The sequence below is a fragment of the Carcharhinus amblyrhynchos genome, unplaced genomic scaffold (assembly GCF_965287045.1).
Source record: "Carcharhinus amblyrhynchos unplaced genomic scaffold, sCarAmb.v2.hapA scaffold_51, whole genome shotgun sequence".
NCBI classification, from domain to species: Eukaryota; Metazoa; Chordata; class Chondrichthyes; order Carcharhiniformes; family Carcharhinidae; genus Carcharhinus; species Carcharhinus amblyrhynchos.
In genome coordinates this window covers 1,199,546-1,221,171 of record NW_027649792.1, presented here as the reverse complement: position 1 = coordinate 1,221,171, position 21,626 = coordinate 1,199,546, and the positions used below count along the sequence as shown (strand labels likewise).

General features: G+C 47.4%; 1 protein-coding gene across 1 annotated transcript; it reads left to right on the top strand.

Moving 5' to 3' along the window:
- The first annotated feature begins 6,679 nt into the window (after positions 1-6,679).
- Positions 6,680-20,300, top strand: LOC145337508 (putative G-protein coupled receptor 139). Its single transcript, XM_080182298.1, has 5 exons — positions 6,680-6,839; positions 11,079-11,983; positions 18,085-18,156; positions 18,794-18,951; positions 20,240-20,300. Exons 1-5 carry the CDS (start codon positions 6,680-6,682, stop codon positions 20,298-20,300), a joined length of 1,356 nt encoding a protein of 451 aa, XP_080038424.1.
- The last annotated feature ends 1,326 nt before the right edge of the window (positions 20,301-21,626 follow it).

Sequence of the window (21,626 nt, the reverse complement as noted above, 5' to 3'; positions counted from 1 at the left end):
CGATTCAGGGAGCGAACTGAAACACCCAGTGGATACACACGCAGGGACAGGAGTAAACGTGCAAACTCCGCACTGACAGTGATCCGAGGTGGAATTGGAATGCCGGTCCCTGGCGTTGTGTGGCAGCATTGTGACCTAGTGTGGATCTGTGCCACCCCTACACTTATGGGATTCACTTCTGGGGGAGGGTGGAAGTGAATTTACAGTCACTATTGCAGTCAAGGCCTCTCAATCTTACATGGTGTAAAAACGGGAGGAATTAGTATGGCGCAAACCAAGTTCTCGCAGTCCCACAAGAAGGTTTGGGATCCCAGCTGTCAATTTGAAAGCGTTCCTAACAGTGCCAGTGGAGGCATCTGAAGAGAGAGGCCTGGAATTAACAGATCCTCCAATCGTGAAGGGTACAGGGAACTCAACATTGATGACTGACGATGTGGGGAAGAAGAGCAAACGTGGGGGGGGGTTCATCAAGAGCACACGCACCAGAGAGGGTCTTAAAAAGTCCCCAGGAATCAACACCCAAGGGATTGTCATTCCGCACCACCCCCCCTACACACACCCCCTGATCAGGCCATTGTAAGATGGACATAGGGGTGAAGTTTCAGCTATGGGTTCTACCCAGGGATCAACATCCAAGTGATTGTCATTCCGCCCCCTCCCCACCCCCCAATCAGGCCTTTGTAAGATGGACCTAGGGGTGAAGTTTCAACTATGGGTTGTACCATATTGAAAATATGCTGTGGATTCTGTACCAAGCCTGTGTGAAATAAATGTAGAAAAATGTACAATTTGTTTGTAAATAGTTCCAAACGTTGTTGCTGTATTGGGGGGTGAAGTAGGGAATGGGTTAATGAGCTTTGTAATACTTAGAGGTTTGCAAGGATTGCAAGACTTGTTTTTGTATCCCTGTAACCTTGTATGCCAGATGATGTATTATTTGTGCAGCTTGTAACTTTGTACGCTGGATAAACAAACCATAGGTATTGCGATGCGGATAACAGCTAATCACAACAGAGGAACAGAGCAGGGACAGTTGCAGCCTACACATACTACGCATGGACTATGCATGGATTGTGCAAAGGATGAAACTGCCAAGGCAGCAATAACTACAGGATGGGTGGGAAACATGACAGACAGCTTGGAGAGCTGCAGACGTTGTGAAGGGCGGGACCTGGGATGTATAAAACTCTATTCTTACTTGTATTCGGTGAGAAGTCTGGTGACCGCTTTCGAAACCAGGCGTCTCCCAAAAGCTTTTGAAATAAACCTGCTTTACTTTGACTCATGACTAGTCTGAGATGTATTATTTACCTACAACAAATTGGTGCCAAAATCCAGGATCTGTTTATGGGTCTGGTTGAATGACCTTGACCAGAGAGCCGGGATAGATTACTGAACTTAATAGGATGAGCCACATTACAGTCGCTGTTCATCTGTGATGAGGGAGTGAAAGACGCCTGGAGACATACGGAAAATGAGGCACCTGGATGGGAAAGGTAGGATTAGGGAACCATGGATTACTAGAGATATAGAAGACCTGGTTATGAAGAAACGAGAAGCGTATGTCAGGTCTAAGCAGCTGGGAACGGAGAGAGCGTTGGAGGAATACAGAGAGAGTAGGAGAGATCTCAAATGGGGAGTTAGGAGAGCAAAGAGGGGGCATGAGATGGCTTTGGCAGGTCGGGTTAAGGAGAATCCAAAGGCGTTTTACTCTTATCTTAAGAACAAAAGGGTGGCTAGGGGTAAAATCGATCCTCTCAGGGACAAACGTGGGGAATTGTGCTGAGAGGCAGAGGGAATGGGGGAGATCCTGAATGAATACTTTGCGTCGGTATTCATGAAGGAGAGGGGCTTGATGTCTAGTACGGTCAGTGAGGGAGCGGTAGACCAATTGAAAGATCTATTGATTACGAGGGAAGAAGTGTTGGGGCTCTTAGAGGGCATTAAAACCGATTAATCTCCTGGGCCTGATTGCATTTATCCTAGGCTGCTAAGAGAGGCGAGGGATGAGATTGCTGGGCCTCTGACGTACATCTTTGTCTCTTCTTTGGACACAGGTGAGGTCCCAGAGGACTGGAGGATAGTGAACGTGGTACCGTTGTTTAAAAAAGGTAGGAGGGATAGCCCGGGTAACTATAGACCGGTGAGCTTAACGTCAGTGGTAGGTAAGTTGATGGAGAGGATTCTTAGGGATAGGACGTATGCGCACTTGGAGTGTTGCGATCTGATTAAGGATACGCAGCATGGCTTTGTCAAGGGGAAGTCTTGCCTTACGAATCTGGTAGAATTCTTTGAGGAGGTGACAAAAACAGTTGACGAAGGACGAGCCGTTGACGTCGTCTATATGGATTTCAGTAAGGCGTTTGACAAAGTCCCTCATGGTAGGTTGGTACAGAAGATTAAAGCTCATGGGATATGTGGTCAGGTATCTAGATGGGTAGAGAACTGGCTTGCAAAGAGGGGTCAGAGAGTAGTTGTGGAGGGGTCTTTTTCTAGCTGGAGGTCTGTCACTAGTGGTGTGCCGCAGGGCTCAGTACTGGGACCTCTTCTCTTTGTAGTGTATATAAATGATTTGGAAGAGGGAGTAGTTGGTGTGATCAGCAAATTTGCTGATGACACCAAGATGGCTGGATTGGCTGGCAGTGAGGAGCAGTGTCTGGCAATACAGCAGGATATTGATAGGCTGTTTGATTGGGCAGATACGTGGCAAATGGAGTTTAATCCGGATAAATGTGAGGTGATGCATTTTGGCCAGAATTATGTAAGGGGAAGTTATATGACAAAGAGTAAGCCCGTAAGGAGTATAGAGTCGCAGCGAGACCTGGGGGTGCAAGTGCACAAGTCTTTGAAGGTGGCAGTGCAAGTGGAGAGTGTGGTGAAGAAAGCCGATGGTATGTTAGCCTTTATAGGAAGGAGTATAGAATATAAGAGCTGGAGTCTAATGTTGCAGTTGTACAGAACGTTGGTTCGGCCTCATTTGGAGCACTGCGTACAGTTCTGGTCGCCTTACTCTCGGAAGGACGTGGAGAGTCTGGAGAGAGTGCAGAGGAGGTTTACCAGGATATTGCCTGGTATGGAATGACTGGGGTATGAGGAAAGATTGAAGAAATTGGGGCTCTTTTCCCTTGAAAGACGTCGACTGAGGGGGGATCTAATAGAGATATATAAGATTATGAAGGGTATAGATAGAGTAAACAGAGGTAAGCTATTTCCTATAATAGAGACATGTAGGACAAAGGGCCACGGACTGAAGGTGAGGGGGGAGAGGTGCAACACAGATATCAGAGAGAGGTTTTTCACACGGAGGGTAGTGGGGGTATGGAATGCTCTGCCAAGTAAGGTGGTGGAGGCAAACATGCTAGAGTCCTTTAAGAGTAACTTGGACAGGCACATGACTGAGTTGGAGATGGGTGGATATAGGAGAACCTTTTAAATAAGGGCCATTAGCATTGGGGCATCCCTGGTAATGTAAATGGGTATAGTATGATAATAATGTTTTTTTTTCTCTTTCATTCACAGGTTTTAAGTCAGTCCACATCGTGTTCAATGAGGGGCATAAAGGCGATGGGTCGTACTGAGGCTGCTCTTGGTTGTTCGAGATTGGCCTAGTGCTTCGTGTTGTTAGTGTGTGCCTAAACTGGACCAGATACTGGGCAAGATGACAGCTCAGTGACTATCGCTGATTGCTGTGCAGACACGTGGATTTGGGCCAGTGTCTGTGGGAGTTTGCACATTCTCCCCGTGCTTGCGTGGGTTTTCTCCGGGTGCTCCGGTTTCCTCCCACACCCCAAAGATGTGCTGTTAGGCTGATTGGCAGGAATAAATTGTCCCTAAATCAGTTTCCCTCAATCTGGATGGCCATAAAACATTAGATAGGGGTCATGGGTAGAGAGGGGGACTGGTGGTGCTGAGATGGCGGCGCGGGCTCGTTGGGCCGAAGGGCCTGTTTCCCGGGCTGATTTTATTCTTTTTTTTAGATAAAATACAGAGGCAGGTCCAGGTAATGTGTTGCACTTGCATGATGTGGGAGCTTGCGGTCCCATTTGTGTTTGTTTGTGTACACATCTGTAGGAAATGTTGGTTGCTCGAGGAAGACCAATTCAGATTTGATGAGGTGGAGTCTGAGCTTTGAACGCTGTGGCACACTCGGGAGCCGAGAGTTAGCGAGACACTGTGTTTCAGGAGGTGCTCACATCCCAAAGAATAACTACATCACATTTGGTGAGTGATCAGGGACAGGAGAGTGTGACCCCAAGCAAGTCTTGCTGACGAAGCCAGGAGGTAGTGTTGAAGGAGCCTCAGCCCTTGGGCTTGTCTCAGTGTAGATGATGAATGAATGGTATTGTCACTCGACTATTAATCCAGAAAACTGTTTGGTTCACTAATGTCCTTTTAAGGAATGAGACCTGCCGACCTTACCTGGTCTGGCCTACATGTGACACCAGAGCCACATCAATGTTGTTGACTCTCAATGCCCTCAAAGGGCAACTAGGGACATGCAATAAATGCTGGCCAGCCAGGGACACCCATGTCCTTCAAATGATTAAAGAAACAGATGTGTGACCTGTGCGGACGTGGATGAGGGCTGCAAGGAGGATGAGCAACTTAACCATAGCACTGTGGTTCAGGGAGCCATTCAAGCGGGAGGAGGAAAGGGAAATGTTGTTGTAAATGGGGATAGTTCGACAGGAGGAATAGACACTTTCCTCTGTGGCCAGCATGGAGAGTCCCCAAGTCTGTGCTGCCTGACTGGTGCCCCGGTTCAGGACATCTTCTCTGGGTTGCTGGGAAAAATGGAGCTGGAGGGGATAGATTCAGCTGATGTGGTGCACGTTTCTGAATTCTTAACAGATTAAATCTGAAATTGGAATCGCAATTATGGGACTTGGGTGGATTCCGTGGATTTCCAGACATTCCTCTTTACTTCTTCCTCTTTGTCCTGTTTCTGCACCACTGTACCTTGGGCAGTTTGCTCGTCAACCTTACAGCCCTCGTTCTTGTCCACACTGAGAGCAAGGTCCTCAAACCTGTTGTGCAGATTGAGAGGCCGAGGCCTTTGGGTACACCCCCCCTTCCTCCCCACACCCCCCCTTCCTACCCACTCCCCCCTCCTTCCTCCCCACTCCCCCCTCCATCCTCTCACCCTTCCTCCCCTCAGCAGCACCCTCTTGTTCCTGACCCTCAGAGTTAGCCAGTCTAGGGGGTGTGGATCTCTCTTGTACCCCTTTATCCAGGTTACTCTCCCTCTCCCTGATGAGCCTCAGTGTCTGAAGCTCAGAGTTCAGCTCGTCTACTTTGAGCTGGAGATCTTCAAGCAACCAGCACTTACTGCAGACATGGTCACTGGGAAAGACCTTGGGGTCCACCAGCTCCCACATCATACAGAAACAGTACATCACATGTCCCTTCGTCACAGTCTCCCAGTGATTTCTAAAAACAGTTAAGAATTTAGACTTACCTTGCCCTTTTCTCCCAAGTCCTGTGATCCAAAGCCCTTTCAGCTCACTCTGCTGCCCACTCCCGACGCTGCCCGCTGTCTACGGCAATCCTCCTTTTATACTTTGTGCGGTAAAAAAATCCCTTCCCACAAAGCCCCGAGGCCCACTTCCTGTCTAACTTTTAAAACAGAATTACAGTTAAAAAGCCCGCAAAAATCTTTACAAAGGTAATCGCTTACCTTTACTCTGTGCAACCTTCACTCTGCTCGCTCCAACGAATGAGTGGACGATTGATGTTTCCTCTGAGGTTGTGCCCTCGGGCCCGAGTCTCTCCTACTATTGGAAACATCTTCCCCACATCCACTCTATCCAGGCCTTTCGTTATTCTGTAAGTTTCATTGATATCCCCCTCCTCGTCCTTTCAAACTCCATCAAGTACAGACCCAAAGTCCTCAGACACTCCTCATGCGTCAATCTTTTATTCACCAGGCCATTCTTGTGAACCTCCTCTGGACCCTCTCCAAGGCCAGCACATCCTTCCTTAGATATGGGGCCGAAAAGGACCAAGAAAGAAAATTACAGCGTAGGAACAGGCCCTTCGGCCCTCCAACCTTGCACCTACCGTGCTACCCAACTTAACTAAAACCCCCCCCGAACCAAAACTGCTGACAATATTCGGAATGTGGTCTGAACAAAGATTTACAAAACCTCAGCAGTACACCCCTGCTGTTGTATTCTATCTCTCTCGAAATGAAGCCGAGCAGAGGGACTCTGTTATATCGAATGAATATTGAAAGAGTTATGGTTTGACCCTCCATTATTTCCAAATTTCCCTGACCATCAACACCCCATCTAGGTTGTAAATATTCTACATTGGGTATAAAAAGTTTTGGATTGAATGGGGTGAAGTGAAGCTGTTTGTTTCGTGACTGTAATTGATGTGAGTCTCCATGGATCCGATTAGTCTGCCTGGAGGGTTTTCCCTCTTCTATTAATAAGGGATTCTGTTCAATGTGTTGTCTCATTGAGACAGCGGGAGCGACAACTCCAAACTAACAGAGATCAGCGGCTGTGAAGAGAGAGGGAGGGAGAGGAGAGATCAGAATCTGGGAGCAGTGGATTGGAATCTCCCAGCGATGCATCTGAATCTGGGAACAATCAATTGGAATGTTACAGCAATGGATCAGAATCTGGGAACAATCAATTGGAATGTTACAACAATGGATCAGAATCTGGGAACAATGGATTTTGATGTTCCAACCAAGGACAGGAGTTTATCATACTGGATTTCTTGGCTTACTGAAGATGGCTTACGGATAACACTATTTGGTCGGATTCGATATCTACTGCACGTGATTCAATGCTTTTACTATCCCCTCCTGGCTATTGTTGGTGTTCCGGGTAAGTCCCTGGCTGGAATTTTACCGGCCTGACTGCCAGGGATTCGGAGCAGGCGAGGGGCGGAGCATGGGAGGGTCTGTTAAACACGGGAGGGATTTTGCAGCTTTGGGGAGAGTGAGGCTGTAAAGTCCCCTCCCCTGTGTCCAGTTTCTCTTGCTAGAAAGGCTGTTTAACTGTGTTGATTTCCCTGTCATTTACTGTACTCGGTTTGCTGCTCTTGTTTCTGTTGAATCTCTGTGTCCAGTTATTATTTCTTTCAGCCACTGACAATTGTCTCAGGGCCCATGGGCTGGGATGTCTTCTGTGTGCTGGGACTTTTCATAGATATGTGACATCAAACACTATTCCTTCATGAGTAAAAGATTGAGACAGAATCCATTTTACCCTCGACATATAACATATAGCAGTTCACTGCTTATCACCCACCCAGTCAGCAGGCTGCAGAATCCATTTTTATTGTTTACAGCAAGATCTCACTTGTGTATCTGAATTGTGTATTTGCAACCCCGTACGTTTGGTACATGGTTGGGAACACAGCTGCAAGTCATAGAAATCATAGAAACCCTACAGTACACAAAGAAGCCATTCGGCCCATCAAGTCTGCACCGACCACAATCCCACCCAGGCCCTACCCCCATATCCCTCCATATTTTACCCACTAATCCTCTAACCTATGGTTGTACGGTCAATTTACCATGGCCAATCAACCTAACCTGCACACCTTTGGACTGTGGGAGGAAACCCACGCAGACACTAAGAGAATGTGCAAACTGCATACAGACAGTGACCCGAGCCGGGAATCGAACCCAGGACCCTGGAGCTGTGAAGCAGCAATGCTAACCACTGTGCTACTGTGCCGCCCCAATCTATCTGTCTAAATGAAGATTTTTATGGGGATCGGGCCGGGTGGGATTGTGGTCGGGGCCTGTGAAAGTTCTGCTCATACCTCACGCATTCATGTCTCGACCACCAATGTACAATACAAACAGCAAGGGATCCAGCATCGATCCATGTGTAATCCCACTGGACACAGGCTTGCAGTCACAAAAGCAACATTCAACCATCACCCTCTGCCTCCTGCCACTCAGCCGATTTTGAATGTAATTTACCAAATTCCCCTCGATCCAATCGGCTTTTACTTTCTGGTTCAGTCTCCCATGAGGGAACTCTTCTCTGAAGTCCATTCAGACGACATCGACTGCACTTCCCTCATCTACTTCTGCAGTCACCTCCTAAATATATTCAAGCAAATTGTAGACATGATCTCTACTTGACAAAGCCATGCTGACTATTATTCATCAATCCTTACCTCTCAAAGTGGAGATTAATTCTATCCCTCAGATTGATTTCCAATCATCATGATTTCCAGTCATGGACATAGTGATGATGCCGTCTTGGGCGTGATCTTGGATGTCTCCAGGACACCTTGTAGGATGGCAGTAGAGCACAATGTTTAGCACAGCTGCCTCACAGCATCAGGGATCCCGGGATTCCATCATCACGAGTGATGATTTTTTGTTTACTTTGAAACCAGCTCCATTCTCACACATTGCCTGTTGGGATTTCTCCTGTTACAAGAATGTGTTGTGTTTCTCTGGAAAGCATTCTTCACATTGAGGAGGTCCAGTTTCTCGCAGCTCCCCAGTGTCACATTGACCCTTGTAAATTTATCTCGATCACAGCAATCCTGTGCACGTCATCAATCTGCGTAAGTTCATTGGTAAGGCCAGGACACATCGTGCTGATGTTCCAGCTTGAGATGTGAAAGACTGATTTGGTTTGGTTTGATTTGAATTGATTTGTCTTATTGTTGTCATATATATTAGTATACAGTGAAAAGGATTGTTTGTTGAGTGTTCTACAGACAGAGGATAGAGAATAAGAGAGTGCAGAATGTAATGCAGTTATAGCTCGGGTGGATGAAAAGATCAACTTAATGCCATATAGGTCCATTCAAACGCCTGCTGGCAGCAAGAAGAAGCTGTTGTTGAGTCATCAGCATGGTGGCACCATGGTTAGCACTCCTGTTTCATGTCTCCAAGGACATGAGTTCAATTCCTAGCTTGGATCAATGTCTGTGTGGAATTCTCTGTGTCAGTTTCCTCCGGATGCTCCGACTTCCACCCATAGTCCAACATTTGGTTGATTGGCCATGCTAAATCACCAATTATCGTCCCGTGATACGTATGTTAGGGGGATTAGCAGGGTACACATGTGGGACTTCGGGGATAGGATCTGGCTGGGATTGTCGATGGATCAATGGCCCCCTTCTGCACTGTAGTTTTTCTATGAGTTGGTTGGCATGCTTTTTTTAATCTCTAATGGAACTAGTGGGATGAGTATATATCAATGGTGCATTATTCCCTAATTATGCTGGCTGATTTTGCGAGGCAACGAGAAGTTTAGACAGAGTTGATGAGTGGGAGATTGATTTGAGTGATAGACTGGTCTGCATTCACCAAGTTTGAAGTTTGTTGCAGTCTGGGACAGAGCATGAGCCACACCAAGCTACAATATTATCTATGATGCATCTGTAAAAGTGGGTGAGAGTCGTAGCTGACCTGCCAAATGTCCTTAGACCTCTGAGAAAATAGAGGCGTTCATTGGCTTTCTTAACTATAGTGTCATCATGGAAGGGCACAAAAAGTTACTGGTGATCTGAACCCTAAAACCTGAAGCTCTAGACCATTTCAACTTCAACCCATTGATGTAGATAGGGGCATGTACTCCATGATACCTCCTGAAGTCGATTTGCTTTGTTGACATTGAGGAAAAGATGATTGTGGTCGCAACAGTTCACCAGGTTCTCCAACTCTTCCCTGTTCAGTCTCATCATTGTTTGGGATCCGACCCACTACATTGGGGTCATCAGAAAACGTGTAAATTGCGTTGGAGTGGATCTTGGCCACACAGTCATCGGCGTGTAAGGAATACCGTAAGGGGCTGAGGACACAGTATTGCGGGGCACCGCTGTTGAGGATGATTGTGGAAGAGGTGTTGTTGCCTCCTTATTTATTGCTGTTTGTGGGTTAGAAGTTCAGGATCCAACTGCAGAAGCTGAAGCCAAGTTCCAGGCCATGGATTTGGACGTGAGTTTAGTGGGAATAATGGTGTTGAACGTTGAGCTGCATTCGATAAACATGAGTCTGTGTTACAGGGTTGACTGTTGGGCCAGGGAGATGGTGTGTGTGGACCTGTTGAGGAGGGAGATGAACTGTAGTGGATCAAGGCAATCTGGGAGGCTGGAATTGATTCATGCCATGACTAACCTTTTGATGTCTTTCATATTATTGGATATCATTCTCACTGGATGATTGTCATTATGGCAGGCTGCTTGGTTTTTCTTTGGTAATGGCCTTTGTTGAGTTTTTCTTACCAGGTGCGCAGATTGTCAACCTTCCTGCCAAGAGAGGACTCACTGACCTTCACTGGTCCAGTAGACCACAGTGGGGCAGCAGCAAACCCACTGGGAATTATGGACGGTCACTATTCACTGAGCACTGAAGTTTTCTCAAACACTTGAAAGCAAACCCTGGCAGTTGTGTCCTGTGCCAACCGGGTGTGAAATTACCATTTCTTCCTGTGTTGTACTAATTTGGCAACAATGCTGTGGTCTCCTCTCCAGGGTACAGCCCAGCGTAAATATAATAGAGATTCTGTGCTGTCAAGGCATCGGGATCTCCCTCCGTCAACTGTTAGCATGAGTCAGAGGCAAGGGTGAACCAGCACTGTTTGGTACCAGTTCTGCTGCAGGGGTTGTCAGTAAGCTGTCTGACTGTTTTACCATCTACAGGGATTTCTGTCAGGGTTTACTCCCTCAGCCTTCTTACCCTCCAAATCCCCCACAAGGTAGAAGGGCTATTTACATGTAGCTGAGTGAGGATCAGTGTTGTGAACTCCTCTGAAAACTCCCTCCCAAATGTATACCATTGTGTTGTCACCATGGTGCAGCATGGTGACACTGTGGTTAGCACTGCTGACTCACAGCATCCGGGACCTGGGTTCAATCCCTGGTTTGGGTCATTCATTGTGTGGAGTTTGGAGCTTCTCCCCATGTCTGTGTGGGTTTCTTCTGGATGCTCCTCTTTCCCCTTACACTCCAAAAGATGAGCTGGATTTTTAAAAAAAGTTATTTTGTATGTGTGGACATTGTTTTTATTTTCACCTATCCTCAGTCTAAATGGTCACATCTTCCCCTGAATGATGTCTAATTTTAATCTTAATCTTCCTTCCTAACAGTGAACATAATCACAATTGTGACACTGACAAACAGAAATTGTGGTCTGTCCAAATGTGTTACTAGTTACCTGGTGGCCATGTCGGTGGGGGATCTGCTGGTCGTTATCCTTGACCTTACATTGAGACACATTCCCATAGTTTATTGGGAACAGTTTTATTTCCTGGTGTTGGTTCCTGTGTGTAACATCCACGCCGTCCTGCTTTACGCAGCCACTGACTGTTCTGTCTGGTTCACCGTCACTTTCACCTTTGATCGATTTGTGGCCATTTGCTGCCCCAAGCTGAAAAGTAAATATTGCACTGAGAAATCGGCGGCTGTGGTTCTGGGAACAGTGACGGTGCTGAGCTGTTTAAAGAACATTTTCTGGTATTTTATGTTTTTAAATAGATATCGGCTGGTGAACAATCCCTGGTTTTGTGAGGTCTCATGGGATGTTGTGAAATCTCCGGTCTGGGGAATAATTGAGTTCCTCCAATTCATTTTAACACCGTGTGTCCCATTCGTCCTGATTCTGCTGCTGAATGCTTTCACTGTCAGACACATTTTAGTGAGCAGCAGAGCCCGCAGGAGACTCCGGTGTCACAACAGTGGTGAGAATCCCAGAGACCCAGAGATGGAGAGTCGAAGGAAATCCATCATTTTACTGTTTGTTATCTCAGCCAATTTCATGCTGTTATGGTCAATGTTAATGGTTTATTCAATATGGAGCCGGATGGAGTATTTGGGCTATAAGTCGGTATGGTTAGAAAGTTTTGTTCTGGAATTGGGTTTCATGCTGCAACTCTTGAGTTGTTGTACAAACACTGTCATTTACGCTGTGACACAGACTCTCTTCAGACAGCAGCTAATAATTCTGCTCAAATATCCCTTTACTGCAATTATTCATCTCATTACAGCCTCAGAAGTAAATGCAACTACAAGATCCCTGACTCTTCCTATTGGACATTCAAACTCCAAACAGCAAACAGCCTCACAAAGACAGAAAGAGTAACAGATAGAGAGAGAGAGGGGCGGCAGTGAAAGCAAAAGTGAGAGTGATAGAGAGACAAAGATAGATAGAGAGAGGAAAGGGCACAAAGCCATGAAGAGAGACAGCATTTGAAATAGTTTTGAACAGATAGAGGGAAAGAAACAGACAGACGGAGAGAGACAAACAGAGATAAAGGACAGAGAGAGAGAGATTCTCTCAGAGTGAAAGAAGTAGGGATAGAGGGGGAAATGGCAAGGCTGATGGACAGGGAATGAGAAAAGGGGACAGGACATACATGGGAAGATGTAATATGGAAGGAAATTCGTTCTCTGGAGCAGTGTGCTGGTGCCTGGGGAGTGTAAACTGCGAGTGTTCTGTGTTTATTTTTAAATTACATTGCTGGGTTGTGGGTTTTTTTCCCTTTGTGCTTTCCACAGAGGGTCCGAGGCACAAGGGCTGTTGGGAAGGGAGTGAGGGAGTATAAAAACAAGGCCACAGTAGATAGCGGGCAGCGTTGGGAGTGGGCATCAGAGTGAGGTGGGTGCTGAGCGAGTACTGCAAGGGCTTTGGCTCACAGGGCTTAGGCGAGACAGGGTTAGGCAAGGTGAGTTACTGGTCAAGTTTTTCAAAGTGTGTCCACAGGTCTGAGGGTAGTCAAATAAATGGCAGGGACCATGGGGAGACGTGTCAGCTGTGTAAGGTGCAAGATGTGGGAGTTCCTGGAGACGCAGCATCTCCGGCGAGTCCACATCTGCACCAAATGTCTGGAGTTGCAGCGTTTGAGGGCCCGGGTTAGGCAACTGGAGCTGAGGCTGGAGGATTTATTTTTAGTGAGGGAGAATGAGGCATGAATGAATAGGAACCAGATTCAAGAGGGGATCTCAGAGTCAAGGAGGGGGGGATGGGTGGGTTACAGTTAGGAAGGGGAAAAAGAAGAGGAGTAATGTTCCAAAGGCTACGCCAGGGGTAGTCTCTCAAGGTAGCAGGGGTAAGGCACCAACTGAGGTGGAAAGGGCACGAGGGGAAGGGGAAAATGCCTCAGAGGGAAGGAAGGGGGCTGGATGTGAGATAGTGGTGGGGGACAGGAGGGTTAGAGGAATTGATAGGTGGTTCTGTGGTCAAAAGCGAGACTCCAGGATGGCGGTCTGCCTCCCTGGAGCTGGGGTACAGGATGTGTCGGAGAGGGTAGAGGAAGTCTTGAAGGGCAAAGGGACCCAGGCGGATGTAATTATACATGTAGGAGAGAGGGACATAGGAAGGAAGAGTAGGGGGGAAATACATACGCAGTTCAGGGAGTTGGGGGCCAGGCTGAAGTGTAGGGCCTCCAGGGTGGCGATCTCTGGGCTCCTGCCAGTGCCCAGCAATAGCAGGGATAAGAATAATGAGATCCTGCAGCTGAATGTGTGGCTGAGGGATTGGTGCAGGACAGAGGGTTTTAGTTTTATTGACCATTGGGAAGTCTTTGCAAAAGAAGGGCACTTGTATAAGAGGGTTAGGGAACACTTAAATGGGAAGGGGACGCATATTTTAGCTGGGAGGTTGGCTGGAGTGTTTCGGCAGGGTTTAAACTAGTATGGAGGGGGGGTGGGGAGGACGGAGACAGGTCAGGCTCTGGGAGTGAGTTGGATGTCAGGGTAAGTCTAGTTGATAGGGAAATCCCCCAGGGGAAGGAGGATCCGAGAGTGACTGAGGGTCTTTGGTGCACCTGTTTTAATGAGAGGAGTGTAACGGGAAAGTCGGATGAACTTAGAGCCTTGATGTTTGCGAGGAATTTAGATGTGGTGGCAGTGACAGAGACGTGGTTAAAGGAGGGGCATGACTGGCAGATAAATATTGCAGGGTATAAGTGTTTTAGGCGTGATAGGGGGGGGTTGAAAAGAGGAGGGGGAGTGGCACTCTTAGGGAATGGATCACAGCGGTGCAGAGGGAGGATAACATGGAGGGGTTGGAAATTGAGTCTTTGTGGGTGGAGTTGAGGAACAGGAAGGGGGCCATTACTATGCTAGGAGTGTACTATAGGCCACCCGATATCCCACGGGCAGTGGAAGAGGGTATATGTAGGGACATTTTGGATAAGTGTAGGAAGAATAGGGTTGTTGTAGTGGGAGATTTTAATCTCCCTGGGGTGGATTGGAAGGTGCCGAGAGCTGGGGGGGGTCTGATGGGGAGGAATTTGTAAGATGTGTATTGGAAGGATCCTTGCAACAGTATGTAGATAGCCCGACTAGAGAGGGGGCGATACTGGATTTAGTTCTGGGAAATGAGCCGGGTCAGGTGGTTGAGGTTGCGGTAGGTGAACATGTGGCTAAAAGTGGCCACAACTCCATCTACTTTAGGATACGAATGGAAAAAGATGAGAGCTGTCCTAAGGGGAGGGTGCTAAATTGGGGGAAGGCTAGATACAACCGGATTAGGCAGGAGCTTAGGGATACAGACTGGGATAGGCTGTAGGAAGGCAAGACCACGTTAGGCATGTGGGAGTCTTTCAAGGGAAAACTGCAAAAGGTGCAGGAGAGGCATGTGCCAGTTAGGAGAAAGGATGGGAAAGGTAGGATTAGGGAACCATGGATTACTAGAGATATAGAAGACCTGGTTAGGAAGAAACGAGAGGCGTATGTCAGGTCTAAGCAGCTGGGAACGGAGAGAACGTTGGAGGAATACAGAGAGAGTAGGAGGGATCTCAAATGGGGAGTTAGGAGAGCAAAGAGGGGGCATGAGATGGCTTTGGCAGGTAGGGTTAAGGAGAATCCAAAGGCGTTTTACTCTTAAGAACAAAAGGGTGGTTAGGGGTAAAATCGGTCCTCTCAGGGACAAATGTGGGGAATTGTGCTGAGAGGCAGAGGGAATGGGGGAGATCCTGAATGAATACTTTGCGTCAGTATTCACGAAGGAGAGGGGCTTGATGTCTAGTACGGTCATTGAGGGAGCGGTAGACCGATTGAAAGATCTATTGATTACGAGGGAAGAAGTGTTAGGGCTTTTAGAGGGCATTAAAACTGATAAATCTCTGGGGCCTGATTGCATTTATCCTAGGCTGCTTAGAGAGGCGAGGGATGAGATTGCTGGGCCTCTGACGCAAATCTTTGTCTCTTCTTTGGTGAGGTCCCAGAGTACTGGAGGATAGCGAACGTGGTACCGTTGTTTAAAAAGGGTAGGAGGGATAGCCCGGGTAACTATAGGCCGGTGAGCTTAACGCCAGTGGTAGGTAAGTTGATGGAGAGGATTCTTAGGGATAGGATGTATGCGCACTTGGAGCGTTGCGATCTGATTAAGGATACGCAGCATGGCTTTGTCAAGGGGAAGTCTTGCCTTATGAATCTGGTAGAATTCTTTGAGGAGGTGACAAAAACGGTTGACGAAGGACGAGCCGTTGATGTTGTCTATATGGATTTCAGTAAGGCGTTTGACAAAGTCCCACATGGTAGGTTGATACAGAAGATTAAAGCTCATGGGATATGTGGTCAGGTATCTAGATGGGTAGAGAACTGGCTTGCAAAGAGGAGTCAGAGAGTAATTGTGGAGGGGTCTTTTTCTAGCTGGAGGTCTGTCACTAGTGGTGTGCCGCAGGTCTCGGTACTGGGACCTCTTCTCTTTGTAGTGTACATAAATGATTTGGAAGAGGGAGTAGGTGGTGTGATCAGCAGATTTGCTGATGACACCAAGATGGCTGGATTGGCGGGCAGTGAGGAGCAGTGTCTGGCAATACAGCGGGATATCGATAGGCTGGTTGATTGGGCAGATACGTGGCAAATGGAGTTTAATCCGGATAAATGTGAGGTGATGCATTTTGGCCAGAATAATGTAGCGGGGAGTTATATGATAAGGGGTAAGCCCGTAAGGAGTATAGAGTCACAGCGAGGCCTGGGGGTGCAAGTGCACAAGTCTTTGAAGGTGGCAGTGCAAGTGGAGAGTGTGGTGAAGAAAGCCTATGGTATGTTAGCCTTTATAGGAAGGGTTATGGAATATAAGAGTTGGAGTCTAATGTTGCAGTTGTACAGAACATTGCTTCGGCCACATTTGGAGTACTGCGTACAGTTCTGGTTGTCTTACTACCGAAAGGACGTGGAGAGTCTGGAGAGAGTGCAGAGGAGGTTTACCAGGATGTTGCCTGGTATGGAAGGACTGGGGTATGAGGAAAGATTGAAGAAATTGGGGCTCTTTTCCCTTGAAAGACGCTGACTGAGGGGGGATCTAATAGAGGTATATAAGATTATGAAGGGTATAGATAGAGTAAACAGATGTAAGCTATTTCCTATAATAGAGACACGTAGGACAAAGGGCCATGGACTTAAGGTGAGGGGGGAGCGGTACAACACAGATATTAGAGGGAGGTTATTCACACAGAGGTTAGTGGGGGTTTGGAATGCTCTGACAAGTAAGGTGGTGGAGGCAAACACGCTAGAGTCCTCTAAGAGTAACTTAGACAGGCACATGACTGAGTTGGAGATGGGTGGATATAGGAGAACTTTTTAAATAAGGGTCATTAGCACTGGGGCGTCCCTGGCAATGTAAATGGGTATAGTATGATAATAACGTTTTTTTTCTCTTTCATTCACAGATTTTAAGTCGGTCCACCTCGTGTCCAACGAGGGGCATACACGCGATGGGTCGTACTGGGGCTGCTCTTGGTTGTTCGAGATTGGCCTCGTGCTTCGTGTCGTTAGTGTGTGCCTCAACTGGACAAGATACTGGGCAAGACGACAGCTCAGTGACTATCGCTGATTGCTGTGCAGACACATGGATTTCGGCCAGTGTCTGTGGGAGTTTGCGCATTCTCCCCGTGCTTGCGTGGGTTTGCTCGGGGTGCTCTGGCTTCCTCCCACACCCCATAGATGTGCTGTTAGGCTGATTGGCAGGAATAAACTGTCCCTAAATCAGTTTCCCTCAATCTGGATGGCCATAAAACATTAGATAGGGGTCATGGGTAGAGAGGTGGACTGGTGGTGTTGAGATGGCGGCGCGGGCTCGTTGGGCCGAAGGGCCTGTTTCCCGGGCTGATTTTGTTCTTTGTTCTTTCTTCCTTTAAAAGAGCAACTAAGAGGGAACGGGAGACAGAAAGGAGGGCAGAGATAAATAGTCAGAGGAAGAGAGAAACAGACAGAGAGAGAGCACGGGAACTAATGGAAAAGAATGAGACTGAACACATACAATGGACACAACAAGAGCAAAAGGCAGAGCAAGGCATAGAGAGAGAGAGATAAGAAAAGTGGGACAGAGACAGAGAGGGAGAGGGACATGGAGACAGAGCGGGACAAGGAGAGTGAGATTAAAAGGGATCAAGAGAGACAGAAGAAGAGGGTATAGAGGGAGAGAAAGAGGGAGAAGCAGAGAGACAATAAGAGGCACAGAACAACATATAGAGAGAGACAGAGACAGAGAGATGCACAGGAAGATAGAAAGCGACAGAGAGATTTATTTAATGACTTTTATGATAACCATCAGTTGGACATATTGGAATATGAATTCCCTGACTGAGCCAGTTAATGCTATCCAATCCGGGAGGTCTGCAGACGAATGGTGTATCGAGGTTACTGGAAATCAGGGTCTGTATACTCAGGATGTGGGTATGATGGACTGATGGTTTTCTCACTAGACTATAAATACAGAAACTCAGCTAATGTTTTGGGCACACGGGTTCCAATCTCATCACAGCTGATGGTGGGATTAAAATAATTATATCTGGAGTTCAGAATCTGCTGGTGACCTGAAAATCATTTTCGATTTTTGGGGAAAAAAAACACCTGGTTCACCAATGTCCCAGGGAAGGAAATCTGTCGCCCTTACATGATCAGGACACTTAATTGCCCTCTCAGCAAGGGCAACTGGGGATGGGCAATAAATGCTGGCTGGCCAGAACACCCAAGTCTCAAGAATGAATAAACAAGACTTTGAGTGGGAAATTTTAAATAAGCTGTAAACTGTTTCTCACAGCTGGATAAATACCCAATCCCAAAGGTTGAGGACGACAATTCAAAGCTGGCAGTAGGATTCTTGTTTCCAATTGTGAACTTATTGACCTGCACTTAAATTAACAGCTAGCTGAGGATTCCCAGCGATATTCAACAGCTCACACTCAGAAGGAGTTTAACATTTATAAAGTGTCAAATGTAGGTTTACACTAACACTGCAATTAAATTACTGTAAACATTGTCTAGTCATCACACTCTGATGCTTTTTTGGGTAAACTGAGGGAGAACTAAGCATGGGCAATGCACCTAAACAAGCAAGTCTCCCAGACTGTGGGAGGAAACTGCAGCAACCAGAGGAAACCCATGCTGACACAGCGAGAATGTGCAGACTCCGCAAAGACAATGACCCAAGCCAGGAATTGAACCCAGGTCTCTGGTGTTGTGAGGCAGCCGTGCTAACCACTGTGACGCCTTATCTACGGTGATAGTTTGGACAAGGAAATTCCAGAAGTACCTGCGTGATGGTGCAGCCCATAACATTGGCCCAAATCCAGCTGTGGGTTTTATGAGTGTCTGCCAACTAGTATCAGTTGGAACACCCTCCAGGAGGCCGAAACATTCAGGCAGATGCCTTGAGTTGACTACGATTAACAGACAGTTGTACCCCCGATGGAAGAGATGGTAACCGTGACCCATTTTTTCAAATTCTCTGAATAGCTGCCAATTATATTCGGCTGTGGATGCAAAATTCCCCAGTCCCCAATAATTGGAAGCAGCGAGTGCTGATGCGGGTGTCCAAACGGCCGTTCCAGACTGAATTGTACACATATTGTAGTGGCAGAGAGCAGCTAACTGCGGAAGGTGGCACACTGCCATGGATTTCAAGAGTGTCGTCCTGAGCCAGGTTCACTATCCCATCCTGGCTGAAACTTACCACGGCCACCCAGGAGTGACAAACTTAAAATCCTCTCAGTTGCCATGTCTGGTGGCCAGGTATGGATACAGATATTTGCAGAGGTGGGTCAGTATTGGTGATATCAACAAGGGGAACTATAACCAGTCGCTACTCTTTGCACTTGCAAATAGCCAGGACGGCCACAGACGCGGCTGTACGTGGAAAGTGCCAGGCCGTTCATCGAGTCAACGTTCCTGCTAATGGGAGATGCAAATTCAAAGTGGGTCCCGTAACTGGATGAGTTAATCAAAGAAGAAATAAGTCTCACAACGCCAGCTTAAAGTCCAACAAGTTTATTTGTAGCAAACACCACAAGCTTTTGGAACAGGCTGTCCATTCGTCAAGTGAGTGGGAGTTCTGAGCAGGAGGAACCGAATGGAGAATCGAAACATCAGAAAAGGTTTCCAAGGTAGTCAGCCCTCGGCGGTTACTCAGATCTAGATGGGAAGGGGTTCAATGGCTTCAAACAGGTTCAAGCACAAATATAAACTTCCGAACTGGGCCTGTTAAATCTGCCCACAGAGTGCAAGCTACAAAGAGTGAAACTCTGAGTGTTGGGGTAAGTGTGGGAGTTTAGGGAAGTGGCTGGAGATGTATTGCTCTGTCTTGTGTCGCTTACTGCCTTCCCATCAGGTCCAGTGTGAGCAGGTGTCGGCCAGACATTAAATGTTCAGAAAATGTTGTGGGACCAATGGAAGCAGCTGATTGGTGAGTCAGTCCTTGGAAGGAACGCTGAGGGAATTTTCTGAGCAGCTCCTTGCTGATGTCATAGCATCAGGAAAGATCTCGATATTTTTAATGCATTGGGAACCTGGGCTCAAATGTCAACATGGTAGCTGGTGAAATTCATACTCAATAAAAAATATCTGGAATTAAAAATCTGCTGATGACAATAAAATTATTGATTGTTGAAAAAACTCATCTGGTTCACTCATATCATTTAGGGAAGGAAATCTGCCGTCCTTGCCTGGTCTGGCCTACATGTGGCTCCACAGTCACAGCAATGTGTTTAACTCCCAACCGCTCTCCAACATCAACTCGGGATGGGCAATAAATGCTGGCTATCCTGAGAACTCTGTTTCCCAAAAATGAATGAAAGAAATGCCCTTTTCCCATCCTTACAGATTCAAGCAGATTTAGATTTTTGCTGGTGGGATACTTTCTGTGAAGTTTATTGAGAACATAGCTTAAAGTAGAAAATTACAACAAGATTACAAACATATAAAAAGTAGATAAAATACAGAGGCAGGTCCAGGTAATGTGTTGTACTTGCATGATGTGGGAGCTTGCGGTCCCATTTGTGTTTGCTTGTGTATACATCTGTAGGAAATGTTGGTTGCTCGAGGAAGACCAATTCAGATTTGATGAGGTGGAGTCTGAGCTTTGAACGCTGTGGCACACTAGGGAGCGGAGAGTTAGCGAGACACTGTGTTTCAGGAGGCGCTCACATCCCAAAGAATAACTACATCACATTTGGTGAGTGATCAGGGACAGGAGAGTGTGACTCCAAGCAAGTCTTGGTGACGAACCCAGGAGGTAGTGTTGAAGGATCCTCAGCCCTTGGGCTTGTCTCAGTGTAGATGATGAACGAATGGTATTGTCACTTGACTATTAATCCAGAAAACTGTTTGGTTCACTAATGTCCTTTTAATGAATGAGAGCTGCCGACCTTACCTGGTCTGGCCTACATGTGACACCAGAGCCACATCAATGGTGTTGACTCTCAATGCCCTCAAATGGCAACTAGGGACATGCAATAAATGCTGGCCAGCCAGGGACACCCATGTCCTTCAAATGATGAAAGAAACAGATGTATGACTTTTGCGGACGTGGATGAGGGCTGCAAGGAGGATGGGCAACTTAACCATAGCACGGTGGTTCAGGGAGCCATTCAAGAGGGAGGAGGAAAGGGAAATGTTGTTGTAAATGGGGATAGTTCGAGAGGAGGAATAGACACTTTCCTCTGTGGCCAGTATGGAGAGTCCCCAAGGCTGTGTTGCCTGACTGGCGCCCCGGTTCAGGACATCTTCTCTGTTGTTGCTGGGAAAAATGGAGCTGGAGGGGATAGATTCAGTTGTTGTGGTGCACGTTTCTGAATCCTTAACAGATTAAATCTGAAATTGGAGTCACAATTATCGGACTTGGATGGATTGCGTGGATTTCCAGGCATTCCTCTTTACTTGTTCCTCTTTGTCCTGTGTCTGCACCACTGTACCTTGGGCAGTTTGCTCGTCAACCTGACAGCCCTCGTTCTTGTCCACACTGGGAGCAAGAACCTCAAACCTGTTGTGCAGTTTGAGAGGTCGAGGCCTTTGGGTACCCCCCTCCTTCCTCCCCACACACCCGTCCTTCCTCTCACCCTTCCTCCCCACTTCCCCCTCCTTCCCCTCACCCTTCCTCCCCACTTCCCCCTCCTTCCCCTCACCCTTCCTCCCCACTCCCCCTCCTTCCTCTCACCCTTCCTCCCCACTCGCCCCTCCTTCCTCTCCACTCCCCCCTCCTTCCTCTCACTCTTCTTCCCGAGTCCCCCCTCCTTCCTCTCACCCTTCCTCCCCACTCCCCCCTCCTCCCTCCCCACTCCCCCCCTTCCTCCCCACTTCCCCCCCCTTCCTCTCTCCCTTCCTCCCCTCAGCAGCACCCTCTTGTTCCTGACCCTCAGAGTTAGCCAGTCTAGGGGGTGTGAGTCTCTCTTCTACCCCATTATCCAGGTTAC